At 44.0% G+C, this 17,337-nt stretch overlaps 1 protein-coding gene and 1 long non-coding RNA gene across 6 annotated transcripts in view; one reads left to right on the plus strand and one right to left on the minus strand.

The window, feature by feature from the left end:
- Positions 1–17,337, plus strand: part of LOC147008800 (uncharacterized) — a 97,143-nt gene that overhangs the window by 58,532 nt on the left and 21,274 nt on the right. The window lies entirely within an intron of this gene.
- Positions 1–17,337, minus strand: part of FHIT (fragile histidine triad diadenosine triphosphatase) — a 222,444-nt gene that overhangs the window by 38,703 nt on the left and 166,404 nt on the right. For 3 of the 5 annotated variants that reach the window (XM_085864298.1, XM_085864297.1, XM_085864299.1), the window contains 2 exons: positions 4,843–4,872; positions 2,038–2,106 (listed from right to left, as the gene is read on the minus strand). The exons of 1 other annotated variant lie outside the window; for it this stretch is intronic. In XM_085864298.1, the coding sequence (XP_085720424.1) occupies positions 2,038–2,106; positions 4,843–4,872 (99 nt within the window). Of the gene's footprint in view, positions 1–2,037; positions 2,107–4,842; positions 4,898–17,337 lie in introns of all 5 variants that reach the window. One more of the 5 variants, XM_085864300.1, reaches the window with a different exon arrangement.

Raw genomic sequence — 17,337 nt, forward strand, 5'->3', positions numbered from 1 at the left:
CAATAATTTATGAAGTCCGCCATTTTGACACACTTTCGGTCACATGATTGGCACGGCCTCCGCAATTTAATATCAGTACCCTGTCCTAATGTTCTAACCCAAATTTGGGAGCATTTTGACTGGTGGGTCTGGAGAAGAATATTTTTGAAGGAATTTAGGGATATTCCCAAAAATTTATGAAGTCTGCCATTTTGACACACTTTCGGTCACGTGCTTGGCATGGCCTCTTCAATTTAACACCAGTACCCTGTCCTCATGTTGCAACCCAAATTTGGTAGCATTCTGACTGGTGGGTCTGGAGAAGATTTTTTGAAGGAATTTACTTAGTCCGCCATTTTGACACACTTTCGGTCACATGATTGGCATGGCCTCCGAAATTTAATATCAGTACCCTGTCCTAATGTTCTAACCCAAATTTGGGAGCATTTTGACTGGTGGGTCTGGAGAAGAATATTTTTGAAGGAATTTACGGATATTCCCAAAAATTTATGAAGTCTGCCATTTTGACACACTTTCGGTCACGTGCTTGGCATGGCCTCTGCAATTTAACACCAGTACCCTGTCCTCATGTTGCAACCCAAATTTGGTAGCATTCTGACTGGTGGGTCTGGAGAAGATTTTTTTGAAGGAATTTACTTAGTCCGCCATTTTGACCTCATTAAAGTCACGTGACGGGAATGAGCTTTGCAATCCCCATTACCAGTCAGGAGCGGAACCTGCGTGGTAAATTTCGGCTGTATCGACCCAGCGGTTTGGCCGGAGAAGTTGAAATAGGAGACGGACGGATGGATGAACAGATGGTGCACGATGAGAACACCTCATCTGAAATTGCAATTCCAGATAAGCTAAAAATTTCGAGATAGTTTTATATACAAAGGTATTTGCAGAAATATTTTCATCATTACTTGATATGGTTCACTTGGGGGGGACCACTGTTAAGTTTTGCGAGTTATAATGTAATGATCCAAAGAAGCCAAAATGTTTTACTCTTCTCCCACCTTCCCATCAATTTGCTTTCCCTTTACTCCTCTTCCTTCTGAAATCACATTTCCCTTTTTTCACTCACCTCTCTTAAGTGCACATGTAATATATAGATAGCACCTCAATCTGCCAATTCCCACGATTCTTTGAAAATGCAAATGGCCAAATGAATCCTCACCTTAATGCCTGTCAAAGCTAATGTCACAAAACCAAGGTTCTTTGATCGATTGATGTCAAACTGGCATTCGGTCATTGTCCAAACTCGAATTTATTGAAGCCCGATGAAACACAAAGCGATACTCAAACACACGAGATGGCACTGCTCAAAGCAAATGGTGACTTGCCTCTTCTCTACACTACACATATATTCATGACTTCGCTCACGAACATTCCCGAAACCCCTTCATCTGAAACCGACTCATAAATATGAGATGGCACAATATCCAGATGGTGCCAGAAACTGCTCGGTAACATGAGATGGCTCCATATCTGGAAGCAACCATTAATTTCCCAAAGACTCGCAGATCTTTCAACAGGCTCTAGAATCTAACTTCAATTTCAACACTTGTCACCTTTTCAGGATAGTCTAAATTTACAAGAAGCATCTCGCCTCAATAAACATGATGAAGTACTCGACAGCTTGTTCCTGTCACCCAACCAAACTTATCCACCAAGTTGTGTCATAATCTGTCCACAACTTTTTGAGATATTGTGCTACATATAGTTTTAGGCCCTATATCACAATGGTGAGGAATGACTTAAAAAAAACATTGCAATATCCGGAACCGGATCGTCAAAATCCAATCAATTTGCCCTTGTCGCACACCCAACTTGCCCACCAAGTTTCTTCCGAATTCATCCATAACTTTTTGAGATATCCAGCTCACAGACAGACAGACAGACAGACAGACAGACAGACAGGGTGAAAACATAACCTCTGTCCACCTTCAGTGGCCGAGCTAACAAACATCCTGAATGCAGTAAGAGCACAGAATCATACAATGGAGCATGTTATTATTCAAGCAAATGAGCACATATCAAGGCAAGAGTGCTGACCTCGTTGTAGATTGAATCATTCTGGAGAAAGTCTCCGGGTCGCCGTGGCAACACGTGCACGTGTACATGCTGGAAGATAAAGAGTAGCAGGCAAATGAGGTAAGAAAGCTGACAATGGGGTCCATGCCATTCTCACTTACAAGCAGTATGTGGTAGTCACAACATCATTGCAGTGGTACAGTGATAGTACTGTGATCGAGGCATCTTCAGCATCTCCACACCATATTCACAAGACAGTCTATGGTGCAGGATCACATTCCACATTGGAATGAATAGAATCCTCAATTGCAGTGGTGGCAGCACCTGGAGCAAAAATATGTCATTTTTACCTCTGCCACTGAAGGAGGAGGTGGTCATGTTTTCACCCCCTTTCTGTTGGGTGGTCGCTGGACTACCGCTATTCTCAGGTTTTCCGTCTGTCTGTATGTATGTCATGGACAGCTCTGGAGGCCAGAGGAGTCAACCGATTTTGATGAAACTTGACTGGTAGGTTCATACCAGGATCTAGTTGTATGCTTTTGAGCACCGTTGCTATGGACACCACCGTTGTCTAGCAACGGGACTTTGAAATTTTTTGAAAAATGTTTTTATTTATATTTTTTTTCGAAAATCAAAAATCGGCTTCCGCGGTTTTATGCGAACTATAATGAACCTCTTTGTCAAAAATTTTCAGCCCGATCCATCAAAAACTGTATGACTAGTATGCAATTATATAGCGACCACCCATGTCGCCTACTGGCTTGTTGGGTGGTTGCTTGAGTACCCTTATTTTCACTTTTTCCGTCTGTCTGTATGTTTGCATGTTTGTATGTTTGTATGTAAGGGACAGCTCTGGAGGTCAGAGGAGTCAAGCGATTTTGATGAAACTTGACAGGTAGGTTCATACCAGGGTCTAGTTCTATGCTTTTGAGCACTGTTGCTATGCACACCACCGTTGCCTAGCAACGGGCTTTGAATTTTTTGGAAAATCCTAAAAAAAAAAAAATTCGAAAATCAAAAATCGGCTTCCAGGATTTTATGCGCATTATAATGAACCTCTTTGTCAAAAAATTTCAGCCCGATCCGTCAAAAACTGCATGACTAGTATGCAATTATGTAGCGACCACCCATGTCGCCTACCGGCTTGTCTGTTTGTTTGTTTGCCTGTGTACAAGATATCTCAAAAAGTCATGGACGGATCCGGATGAAATTTGGTGGACAGGTTTGGTGTGTGACAAGGATGAACGGATTAGATTTTGGTGAAGATCTGGATCCAGATCCGACCACTAGAATGTTTTCAGTGATTCTTCACCATTGAGAGATAGGGCCAACAACGATAATGTACCGCATAGCACGATATTTCATAAATCTATTGGGACCGATATGTTCTCGTGGATCAGGCATTACGGGGCGGAGGTACGCACTCTACCGAGTGCCCTTCTAGTTAAAATCATGTTATGCTATCAATGTTCACAGCTGTTCTTTCAACAATTTTTATCCTTTGCTCTGACGAAGGGGTTATGCCCAAAACTTGAACAAGAGCTGTGGTCAAGCATAAAAACGTCAACCCCAATTGACTGACCATATTGTGGAACCACAGCCATATATTGGCCTGTACACCTTAAAGATGAAAGAGCATGGAGATAATTGTTTCAATACAATGATAGCGTCTCATGAAAGAGCAAGAAAACAAATTGAGAAAGTCATGCACTGACATTGAGGTGGGACGGAAAAGGAATACAAGGGACAAAATAATAACAGATATCTAGTCTGAGGCTCGGCCTGCTCTCCGCTGCTTGTTGTCAAGAATCGGCGTAGCACTACTTCATGCAATCGTTGGTTGGCTGTGCTTTTTCTCCTTTGAATAATGACTTCCAACTGCCCTTATCCTACGTTGCAAAACATCGATCTTGACGGGAGAACAAATCATGGGAAGGCGAGTGGGGGTGTTTAAATGAGATAATATGGCGAGGGTCCACCTTGAAGAAGTGAAGGACAAAACAAAAATTAAAACCCCCAAAACATTGGATGCGTATACATAGAAGGGGAGTTTTACAGATTTTCCTTCACAAGCAGCACATGGCTGCAGGTAGCATCATTTGCCTGGGCCGCAGCTGTGCTGCTGATGCCGTACCTCCTGTACATTGGAACAGGAATTAGTAATTTGGCCACTGTGCAGGCGATATAGCTCGTGTATTCTTCGCAAAGGACATCGTGGCATCTTTAAGGCCAATCAACCAATGTCTGCAGAAGGGACAATCCAGGGGACCATGTCTGATTTGACATGGGACAATTCCAGGGACAATTTGACGTCCATCCAGGGGACCATGTCTGTGAAACACCAGGGGGGATAGTTTATAGCTGGGTTGGGATTTCAACCCAGGCTCGATGGCCGAAGAGGCGAGTGCGCATACCTTACGGCCGTGCTGCCGGCAGGTTTTATAGAGGATAAAAAAAAGAGGAACCACATAATGAGAGAAATTATACGAGCAAACCTGGGCCTATAATTGACGAGCCGAGTGAGTTGGTCAATTAACGTATTCATCCCGGCAGCATTGGAGACACCATGATGAGGTCTCTCTTCACTTTCCTCCACCTTCAACTTAATTTTGGCTTTAAATTTCAATCGAATGAATGTCCTACGCCCAGAATCACACAACCAAGCTCTTAGGGTTAGTATAACCCCGAAACCAAGTCAAGCTGCAGCAGATTTTGAAATGCAACGACGACGTCAAAATATCGCATGAAGCAAAGTCGTCACACCAAAGGTGAAACCGTGTGGTTGTAGAGAGTGTGGTTATGTGGATAAATGCGGGTGACTTTTACCTCCACCGTCTGTCCTGCATCTGCCCCATCCTGCGCACACAACAAGCACACGAAACTGAGCGGAACATCACCAAAAAGTTAAAAATACAACACTGACACATTTTACAATCCCATGGCAACAATATACAATTTGAATGCATCACAATGCGATGGTAATGAAACCTAATACATTAATAGGGCAATTAAATAATATCGAAAAAAAACCCAAAACCCACAATGCCTGGAGAAATACAATTCAATACAACCCTGTGGTAGTAAAACAAAATAGAGGAATGCAATTACAATATGGTAATAAGACAAGGAAATATAATGTCAGCGGTTGCCCCCCTGGGATACAGATGTGCCGAGATCCATTTGCTGTTCAGGAGCAGAGCAAATTATTGAGTTCAAAAGTGGAGAATTTATTTATTTCCATGATAATTGGTTATTGTGCTTGATCATGCAATGGGATGATCGAGACCCTGTAGGGTGGATTATTATTATTATTATTATTATTATTATTATTATTATTATTTTTTACAGGATGTAAGGCTCATCGTGGAGCTGAAAGGCTCGTCGTGGATTGACACGACTGATATGTTAACGTGCCATATTTTGAGAAATTATGGATGAAATCAACAGGACATTGACTGTGGTATGCTCAACGCTGTGGGAAGCATGGAGAAGCTGAAGTTTTGGGTGTTAACCCTTCGTCAGAGTAAAAGAGGGAACGCCGGAAATGTCATCTCCTCGTTGCTTCCCACGGTGGTTCGCATACATCAATCATGAATCAGCTCTTCGTGAATATCTCCATATTTTGAGATCTCCTGAAGGTGAACACGTTTGAAAGAGAAAATGGTGCCACTCATAACCACGTGGGCTCCAAGTCGTTCATTGTGGTCAAACAGTCTGAACCAACTGTGTGAGGTTTACTCATGGTACATCAGGATCCCCATCTCCGTGTGCCCCTCAACCATTCCTCCACTCTAAAATGTGGGATTTGAATGTGATATTAAACAATGAGGCGGCACAAAATGTGGCACATGAAGAGAATTTTGTTGCAAAGCATGCATAAGCTTGGGCATTATAAAATGCAGAATGTCAAGCAGGGAATTTAGGGTGATCTTTATGGCCCACGTATGCAAACTAGAATGGCACTCGGTACAGTGTATACCTCCGCCAGGATGAACGGTCTATGTTTGGTACCCGCTGATAGGCCGGATCGGGATCTTGACCTGAACCAAAATCCAATCGGTTTGTTCTTGTCACCGAAGAAACTCATCCACCTTGTTTTGTCATAACCTGTCCACAACTTTTTGAGAAATCATGCAATGTTGTTTTTTGAAATACTATGCTATCAGCAAGGTCAGACGAGATTAGGGCCGTCTCCCTGGACATATCTCGAGGTACTGATACAGTCTGGCATCCTGCCACGCTCTCCAAACTGTCTGACTTTGGAATCCAAAGCCACCTCCACTCTTACATTACTGACTTCCTCCACTGTCATAGTCAACGTGTGGCTCTCAACAGAACCCTTTCTTCTCCTCTCCCCATCAAGGCTGGAGTACCACAAGGTGTTCTCGGCCTAATTTTATTCATATTCATAGATGATCTCACCGACTCTGAAAAATCCTCCTTATCTCTTTGCTGATGACTCCACTTTCTGCCGTGACATCTCTCATCCTTTTGACAGACAGGCAACAGCCTCTTTCCTCTCCTCAGATCTTGACAAAATCATAAACTGGTCAAACAATTGAAACATATCTTTCAATCCTGAGAAATCTCAACATATCTATCTATTTATCTATCTATCTACCTCTCTCTCTCTCTCTCTCTCTCTCTCTCTCTCTCTCTCTCTCTCTCTCTCTCTCTCTCTCTCTCTCTCTCTCTCCCTCCCTCTCCCCCCCCCCAAAGGACAAAGGACCTTACCGCAAACACCCTTCCATGTACTTTCTCAAAAACCCTCTCGAAGAAACTCGGGTCTGACTCTCAGCCATGATCTCTCTTTGGCAAGCCACATTTCAAAATTGGCCTCCAAAGCCAGATGCTGACTGGGCATCCTCCATCATGCAAAGCCCTTCCTTGGCCAACTCGAGTCCTTATCCACCTTCAAGGTTTTCATCCACAGCTTGGTGGAACACCGCTCTCCCCTCTGAGCTGGCTCACCTGCCTCACATGTTGCTCAGCTTGAAGCTGTGGAAACAAAGGCCTTCAATATCATTGGAGTCTCTCGAGATGAAGCCGAGTCTATGCGCCTATCACTTCACCATCGCCGACAGGTCGGTGGTCTCTGACTTCTTCAGCCTAATTTCTGGACTTGCACCCTCTGCCCTCTCCATGTGTTGTCCCCCCAGGTATCTGCAGGATGCATGTGGTCCACCAGCCACCCCCTCCGAGTGAAACTGCCAAAATCAAGAATCATTGCTCACCTCCACTCATTTTTTTATCCTCGCCTGAGGAACCAACTTCCATACTCTCTTCAATGTCATTCTTCCCTCCAGGTCTTCAAGACAGCTATTCCCCACGATCTCAAGTCATCCCCCATCCAAAATCATGATCTTTTCTCCACCCGTAAAACCACCCCCACCCCTCCCAAAATTTTGCTAATACAGTATATCTATATTGTCCACCCTTTGCATTCTCCCTTACCACTCGTTCCCTGCATCCCTTGTTTTTTTTTCATCTCCATCTACTTTGTCCCCTCCTCCCTGCTGTTCCCTTTGTTGTGTTGTGTTCTGATTTTGTTTTGTGTCGTAGCTCTTCCACGAGCCGTGAGCATGCATATACAAAAAAAAGTGTTTATATTGTTTTTGGTCCCATCTCTCAATGGTGTAAGTCACTTGAAAATTAAAAAAAAAAAAAAATTATTTGATCTGGAGCTGGATATTCACCAAAATTTATTCAATTCGTCCTTGTTGCACACCCAACCTGTCCATCAAAATACGTCCGAATCTGTCTAAGTTTTTGAGACATCCTGTTCACAAACAGATAGACGGACAGACGAACAGACAGGGGTGAAAACATAACCCACATCCACCTTCAGTGGCAGAAGTAAAAAAAAAAACACAAATGGCAGAATTTTTACCCAAACCCTTCAACAGCTCTAACACTTGTCCATTCTCTCCCAGCCCTGACTTCAATATCAGCCGAATCAGTTTCTCTTCTCTCCCTATTCCTCCTAATTTTATACTCTCAATCCTCCATTCTTGAGTGAGGGTTAACAATTTGGGGTGATTGCACGACAGTGAGTTTTTAAATTGCCTTTCATACAATATTTAGCTTTCCTTTGCTCATTGCAGGTCCTTCCATTGTTTGACAGTTTGCAATTCTTGTCGCCCACCGGTTGTCTATTCTTGCTCCTTGCCCAGCTTGGTTCCAATTCAGTTCTTGAATAGTGGCCAATGTGGCATTTAATCCACTTGCTTATATTTTTGCCATTTGATATATGAATGCCTGGTGTTGGCTTAATGGTTAGGGGTGGTGGGCTTGGGATCCGAGGATCCTGAGTTCAAATCCCTCTCAACTGTTGAATTAATACCAGGTGGGGTTGACTCTGCCCGTCATCCTTCTGAGGTCGGCAAAATGAGTGCCAGCTTGCTGGTATACTGTGTCGGAGTGGCGACCCATCCAGGATTGTGTCCAATAGCCAAGGAGACTGCTTAGGCAGAACCAACGCTCTGCACAGAGTTTGGTCTCAATGGATGGATATACCAGCATTCACTGTATAATATATATATATATATGTTTGGAAGAAATGTGAAGCCACCAAAGGTGCATATAGTTCAAACCGCGACATAAATCTCTGCATTCTCAAAAGATCTGATGAGAAATTTTCCGAAAGGCTTTCATTTAAAACCAAGTGGAGTAAACATGAGGAATTGAGAATCACTGCAATAATGTTTGGCCTCCAATTGTAATTGTTGAGTTTGTTTGTAACTCTGCCATTCCTCCACCAGTGTATCTGGCATTCTTCATGCGATTCAAGGATTATGGATGGCTTTTACAAGGGCATTCCACGAGCATTCAATTGGGAAGAAGTTCAGAGACGTGACAGACCATGTCCGAGTGAATATTTCGCGAGCTTGCACAAAATGTGGCATAATGTCAGCCAGACGGGCATGTGCATTACAATCTTGGTAAACAGATCCGAGGCCACAATATTCTGAAAAGGACACCTGTTATCGGCTGCAGAACATTGTCCACGTAAAAGACACCAGTTACAAACTCTGAGGTCATTGCTCGGTTAGTTTAATGGAATGCTGTATGATCACCATCGCAAACACGAGCGACTTGTGTCACAGCAACATACCGCTCTCCAGGATGCCTTCACACAGGTATTCTGTTGGAAAGAAGTCATGACAACCTTATTATCGAACGTAATATTGGCCAATGTGCCCCTCATCCACAAACCACGAGCGAACCACCAAAAAGGTATCCATCAGTCAAAGGCAAAGTGATGTCAGGTCCGTTGCACCGTGATTCCATAAAGTTTCCTGGAAAACGTTGGGGACTGTCCAACTGTATGACAGTATGACCGTCACAGATCAGTTTCTCAAGGATCTGTTCTTGATAAATTAGTCATCAGCCGAACACAATGATTGGTGGTCATGGGATTGTTGGGTGTCTGGTATCAACACAAATACCGTCTGATCACAGGCTGATGACACGCAGGTTTCCAGTACCCATTGCCTGTGCAGTCTGATATCCAGCATACCAACTGCACGATCACATGAATTCCGTGTCGTGTCTTTCACCCAGCATGGCAGAAATAAATAAATGCATAAAGTTTGGTAAAGTCTGTTATTACCATATTTTGTCCTGTCTGTCTGTCTGTCTATCTGTGAGCAGAATATCTCAAAAAGCTGTGCACAGATTTGGATGAAATTTGGTGGGTGGGTTGTGCATGTGTGACAAGGACGAACTGATTAGATTTTGGTGAAGATCCGGATCCAGATCTGGAGACGATAATTTTAAAAGTGATCCTTCACCATTGAGAGATCAGGTCAAAAACTATATGCATATATATATATATATATATATATATATATATATATATATATATATATATATATATATATATATATATATATATATATGTATATATACATATATTTATATATTGTTACGGTTGTGGAAATTCGCAATGCACCATAAAGGGTCCTTAGATCAGTTATGACACTAAGTTTATGTGCAGATAGGTCCCCACCGTTGTTTAAAGGGATTTCTTCTTCGTGTTCACCTGGCTGTGACCCTTTGAGATAGCCGTTTTTCTTTATCTCTCGTTATTTTGAGCCACCATTGCAACAAACCTCCACGCAAACAACAACCGCCACCAACTACTCCACAATGCCCACCACGCTCACACCACCCCCACAACAATCATCACCATCTTCGCCACTACGCCCGCTTAAGAACGCCATCCTCCGCGGAGCACGGTAAGACGGTTTCAGCGTCGGAAAAAAACGTCTGAGAAGGATTGGCAGAACAAAAGCTCTTGTGAAGCCTGTGGGGTTTTTTCCCGCCTATTTTCCCCGCGCTTGGTGTGAAGGGAAGGGGGAGGGCAGCTCGCTGCCGATTGGTGGATGCACGGCGTGAGGCGGTCGGGGTGAGGGAACGCCCCTTTTCGGGAACCTTCTCGAAGGGAGGCGGAGCCGAAAACTGGGTGGAGCGAAGGGCGGAGCCCCGCGCTATATAAGGCGGACAGCACGCGGGGCTCGCTCTCTCTTGGTGGTCGAGGTCAAGTCTTTTTTTGTCTGGGTCGTCGAAGTCATCCTCTCTGTCGGGGTCGTGCTGGATCTCTCTCTCTCTCTCTCTCTCTCTCTCTCTCTCTCTCTCTCTCTCTCTCTCTCTCTCTCTCTCTCTCTCTCTCTCTCTCTCTCTCTCTCTCTCTCTCTCTCTCTCTCTCTCTCTCTCTCTCTCTCTTTGTCGTCAGGGTGGCCTTCGTCGTTCTTTGTCGTCGAGGTCGAGTTCTCTCTCCCTCCCTCTCGTCTTGGCGTTGAGCGACCTGTCGGTGAAGGCGCGGGCCGGTGGTGAGTCCGGGCGACACCTCGGAGACGCAGACTGGAGGCGCAGCCCTGCTGGCGGTGTGGTGCAAACCTGCGCGTCTGGCGAGGAGTGCCGGAGAGAGCTCGCCGACCGTCGTACCACGAGGGTGCAGGTAACCAGCATCGGTCTCGTGGGCCCATTCGGTCATCCACGGCCCACGGCCATAAAGGTTTACGAACCCTGTCTACCCCCTTGCCTATGAGGGGGTCATTTCTTTTGTTCTGTGTGAATGTTGTCGTGGCGCCGTCTGTTAAGTAAAACTGTTAAGTGCATGTACATTCTCATTGTAGTCGGTTGTATTGCTTTCTATTTGCCTTGCTTGTAAATTGCATGACTGCCCTTGCTTGTGTTGTGTGTGTAATACGTGTGCTCTATAATAAATGTCCTTGTGTGCAACGTATCCCGTTCGTCGCGTCCTCCTTTCACCACATTGAAAGTGCCATCTTGCATCGTGGAATGAGTAGTGGGTTTTGAACGCCCGGTAAAGAAAATCGGAACCGTCGAGGTCGGCGATAACACCGCTCGGTTATCCCTGTAGCATGGAACGAATCGCTTAAGCGGTTAGTGTCCTAAGCCGACCTGCAGCGTGGTGCAACCCCTCGGTAGGTTACCCGCGCGGGTACTTAGGTATATCGACATTCGGCGATTCACCCTATTTCGCGCGGGTAGAATGCGGACTGGGTTGTGGTGAGGTTAAACCCCCACCCGTGACTGGCTCCTGGTGGTAGTTCCAGGAGGGTCACGACTGAATTGTCCGTCCGGTGGGCGACGCGGCTGTCATTCGAGGTACGTGGCCGATCGCACGCCAGGCGGGCCAGAATTCGTAACAATATATTTTACCATGTCGAGGCTCGTGTAAGAGCTAATACACAGAAACATACAACAAGGCATGAGACAAGAGAGGTGGGAGAGGGAAGCACAAAATAGTAGGGAACAGAGACAACAGGAGATCTGTGGAAGGGAGAGGGATGGGGGTGGGGTACACGGGGTAAACAAGATTGTCCCGCAGGGACTTTCAGGAAGGAAAACAGGCAATTTGAATGAGGTGGGTTTGGGGTGGATTAATGGGGGAAGAAAAGATTTTGGTTTTGGATGGGGGAACATAAGAGATGGTGGTGAACAGCTATTTTGCAGACCTGGAGGGAAGAGTGGGATTGAAGAGAGTGTGGGAGTTTGGTCCAAAGGTGGGGAAAAAGAGGAATGAAAGAATGAAGGTGAGGAGTGATTCCTGATTTTGGTAATTTAACCAGAAGGGGGTTGCTGGTGGACCTTGAGTGCCCTGAGGAAATATAGGGGGGATAGATTACAGACAGAGCAGGGGGGGGGGAGGCAAGGCCAGAGAGGAGATGGTTACAAGACAGAACGACCACCAACCTGCCTCGGGTGAGAGAGTGAGGGACCCAAAGACTCAGCTTCATCGTGGGAGATATCAATGATCCTAAAAGCCTCGGTTTCCACAGGGCGAAGTCAAGCTCGGTCTGAGGCAGGAGTACCAACCCAGAGGGGAGAGCAGTACTCCATCAGACTGCAGATGAAAGCTTTATAAGTGGTTAGAAACAGAGGTGTGCCAGAAAAGGACTTTGCACAATGTAGGATGACCAGTCGGGGCCTGGCGTTAGAGGAAAGTAGATTGGGGGGGGGGGGGTCCACATGTGGTCCTTTCAGAGAGACATGGTGAAGGTCTGAGATATGTCAGGATTGAAAGATATATTGCAAGTGTTTGACCAGCTTGTGATTTTATCCACGTCTGCAGAGAGCAAAGAGGCTGCTGCCTGCCAATCAGAGGAATGAGAGATGGTATGACAGAGGGTGGAGTCATCAGTAAAGAGATAAAGAGGATTTTCCAGAGAGTCTGAGAGATCATTGATGAAAACCAGAAGAAGCACAGGGCCAAGAACACTGCCTTGAGGAACTCCAGCCTGGTTGGGAAAAGGAGTTGAGAGAATTGCATGAAGAGCCAAGCATTGATGATGATAGGAGAGGAAGTCTGTGAGCTATGAGTGGAGATTGCCTTGGATACCATGGGAAGAGAGTTTGGTGAGCAGTGCGGGAAGCCAGACCATATCAAAAGCTTGCAATATGTCAAGTGATATCGCTCTGATCTCACGTTTGGAATTTAGGACCTCCATGCATTCTTGGGAAAGCAGAAACACGAAATCTGAAAAAGTTGTGGACGAATCATAACAAAACTTGGTGAAAGAGTTAGGTGAGAAGAACAAGCCAATTAGATTTTGGGTGAGGTCCGAATCCAGATCTGGCTTATCAGTGGGATACAAAACGTAATCTGGTCAGCTTGACGGAGGTATGCACTCTACCGAGTGTCCTTCTACAGGGCGAGTCAAAATTCCGGAAATGGAAACATCGCAGGGAGAGGAAAAAACAAGCAAACAAAACAAACTTTCCTACGTTTCCAGACTTTTGACTCACACTGTAGTTAATATATATTTTTTTGTGTGTTGTGTCATAGAGACCTGATTCATGTGTGGGCTGGCATGATAGCCAGGAAGTACATGTACTCACCTCTTGCACTGTCAATCCTGGGTTTGAATGTCATCCTTTCTATAAACTGTCATCCTTTTTCCATCAAAGTACATACTGTCCCCTCGGATTGACTTTAAACTGGGCATCTGCGTTAGTCGGTGCAAGTTAAAAATCTCAGTGTCCTTCACAACGAGTAGGTGTGCTGTTGCCGGAACCCTTGCCACATACTAAATTACTGCTCTAATCTAAAGGGGGCACTGCATCAGTGGCACTATCTCTTACTGAAACGAGCAGTGTCCGTCCGTGTGTTTGTGTAATGCTTTATTCTAAAGGGTTCCCGCAGTCGTAGAATAATAAAATGGTGCTGTCGGAAAGGTAATAATTCACTTGAATAATAATGTAAAAGTTGTAAAAGATCGTGTAAAACACCGCTGGAACTTATCCCCCTATTTCCCATTGAAACAATGCCCTGACATTAGCGGCGTTTTTCAGGCACATATCCCCCGTGAATGCACGTATCCGACAGTACAGTACTGCTAAACGGAAGGGTTTTGAAAGTGTCAAGAAAACGAGTTGTGTTCTACAGTGTTCAAGTTTATAATTCAATTGAAAGAAAATAAAGGTTTTAAAGGCTGTAGAATAAAAAAACAATCAATTTTTTTCCCCGAAGTTTACCGCTGTTGATGCACAGTCTTTTGCGCCACCTTATTTTACACATTAAATTAGTTATTCGTGCCTGTCCTTTATGACGTCCTTTAAAACAGCAAGTTTTCTGTTTAGAATTATTTTCAATTTTGTTTGACTGCCACAAACAGACACACGCAGACAGAGTAAAAAATTACCGTACTCCTCTGTGCGCATGCACAATCAGGATGAGATTCCGTACAATTTGCTAATTTCAGAGCCAAAGTACTGCTAAACTGCACGTTCGTGTTGCACAGTGTTCAAAATATGACATTCAATTGGAATCAAGTCGTTCCTCGATCATAGATTGACGTTCTGTAGACAGACAGACAGACAGACAGACAGACAAAGTGAACCAATTGCTTCACCCCACTTTTTGCTTCGCACGTGCGCGGGGTAATAACAATAAGATCAATGAGTTTATTGCAATGTGTTCCTAAACTCATTTGAACCAGGTTCACGAAGTACCATGAGGTAAGGCAGCTGGTAGCAAATTCAGGACCACTCCCACATCGAGAAACGATCAACAACGTCATGCATGAGTTTGTCTGTTGAGTCCTGAAATATCATCATCCATCACGTCGTCTATATTAGAAAACAAACAAAGCAGCAACTTTCGACAACACAAACATTGGATTTATGTTTCTTTTTTGACACAAAGCGTCAAAAACAATCACATACAACAATTTTACAAACAAGTATTTATAAGTACTGGAAGCACCCGCCCCCTCCAGGAGCCGTCAAGGGGGTCATGTTATTATATTTAGGCCTATTTTACTCAAAGGGGTCTCAGGATTACACACCCAAAAAATGGTTGCGATCGGTTCAGCCGTTTTTGCGGTACCTGGGAACAGACAGATGGACGGACGGTGAATTATAGTAAGGTGATTGGATTATTTCATTATTATACTATTCCATCAAAACATCTTGCGATGTCAAAATTGCCAAATACGAACCCACATTTCCGCATCCCTTGTATGTGCAATAAGTGCACCAAAGTGTATGCAATTGCAAGAAATTTCCCAAAAGATTGCTGTGCAGTGTAAAGTTGAAAACACAAAGCATGGACGTTTATAATACACCACATCGTTTTGAGGGAGCAGAAACCAAAGCACAGGACAAAAGGAGCTAAAATTATCGTGACCACAGAGCACAAAATGAAACAGCAACGCCGGACAGCATATAATGTGAGCACTTTTCGAGTTTAAAATCACCCCCATTAACAAAAAAAGTGTGTACAACGAGCATTTTGTATGAAGAGAGTGTGGTGGGGAGGAGGGAGGAGAGACGAGAGGGTGCTCTGGTCATGGTGACTCAAATGCTGAATGGTTACCCAACACGATGATGACAGATTCCAGAAACGTCGTTCAATATTAAAGAAGAGGATGACTATGTATCTGGCTGCTCAATATTTTGTGAAACTACCCGCAGGGGAGGCAAATGATCGACAAATATCATAAGATTCGTCGATCGGCACAGCAAGATTAAAAAAAAAAAGCACACACAATTGGTGTTACCCACATCTTGACATCAGCACACATATTGCCCATGTCTTGGCACGACAGAAAGAACGAGTCCGAGAGCCACAGTGATCACTTTAGGCCATTGCCTTGGTCACGTGTACCAGTCCTGTCTTCGGCCTATAATCACGAGCGCTTGGTGCGGTTGGTCCATCGCGAAGCATTGCCATGGGTACAGAAAAAAAAATTCAGAAATACACATCACTGAACAAGCATTTGAGTGGACATCCAATAAAATAGAAACAAAACAAGAAAGATTGCTTCTGCTGAAGCAGCCAGTTGAAAATATCTGATCTGAAATTCTTGATCGAAATTAAAACATTATTTCAAAGGTCAAAGATAGCGCATTGTTCAAACTCCTTGTTCAAGGGAACCGTCCCTTTGATGCCAACGCCAGGTAAAGCATGATGTCATCGGTGTATTCAGCACGATGGCAGTTCTTAACAAAGCCAGATGAAGATGGAGAAAATAATTTGCTGTATGCAATGCCCGGGATATGACCTAGTGCTTTGCAAGTGTATTTTGGGGATATCTGGGTGATGTAACACATTTCATGGCAAGCGTAAGCTGTTGAAATTGGAGTAAATATCGCAAGCTCTGAACACAGCAACCAATGGAGCATTCATCAGGCAGCTAAAGGAAATAGATTCTATTAATAATTGATGAATCATCAGTAATATTCAAGCCAAGGCATTCTCATTGTCTGCTTTCTGCCTTTCGCTGCAGTCGTCCGGGCTCATGGAAGTGCGAGATGACAAAGAGTGAGAAGCCCAATGCACTGGCAATGGAGTAGAGGAGAACGTACAGACACCAAAAGACATAAATGAACAGGCAAAGGAGACAGACAGACAGACAGACAGACAGGAGGAACAAAAGCAAACAAACAATAGAATGATGCGGAATTATGATCAACATGGTACGCAGAAAAAAAAAATAAAGACAAATAAAAAGAGCAAAAGAACAATTGATCCAAATACTTTCAGATATTTTAGCAAAGCTACACCAAATAGACTTTAAAAAATTCGTCACGATAGAAGGTTACATTTTCGATTTAACAAATTTTGCTGACAATAAATAATTTGAGGGCTTGGTTCCTGCAGTCGAAGTAGGAACAACAAAGCAGCATCGTGTGTGGAGCCAGGAAGGAAAAATAAAAGGTTTCAACGGTTCAACACATTGCGGGAAGGGAGTGGGGGGTGGGGGGGGGGTAATGAAGTTTGGGGATTTGACTGTTTCATGAAGCTTCAGACAAAGCTGTGGAATAAGGACACAATCGCTGCGTGAGGTGGCAGAGTCCCTCGATCCCCTCAAAACTGCTGGACTGAGATATACAACTACAGGGTATTTCCATGGACAATCACTACCAGTGTACAATCTGAAACTTTAAATGGAAATTAAGTTTCATAAGTTTGCATCAACACCAGTCTTTAGAAGTGCTGTTTCTGTCCTAGAAGCTTCATCGCCAGAATAAAATGGCGATTATGAAACTTGTGAAGAAAATGAACTAGAAGGGCACTCTTTGACGTCGCCAGATATGCCACTGCCTAGGTTATTACATCATTATACATTCTTGTACCAAGTTTGATTTAAATCCCTGAATCCAGATTCAAAATATTAAATTATTCTGGCTGCCAGACCATGCATCCGATCAGGTTGAAATTTAAAACATATATATTCCCCATAGCTACTAGATCATAACTGCGAAGTTTCACATCGATTGCTGAAGCGGTTCAAGAGAAAGAATTAAAAAAAAGATTTTCGTTCAATCCAATATGGCTGCCAGACC

Source organism: Eptatretus burgeri, chromosome 18 (genome assembly GCF_056783735.1).
Source record: "Eptatretus burgeri isolate ZD-2024b chromosome 18, Ebu_testis_v1, whole genome shotgun sequence".
Taxonomy (NCBI): domain Eukaryota; kingdom Metazoa; phylum Chordata; class Myxini; order Myxiniformes; family Myxinidae; genus Eptatretus; species Eptatretus burgeri.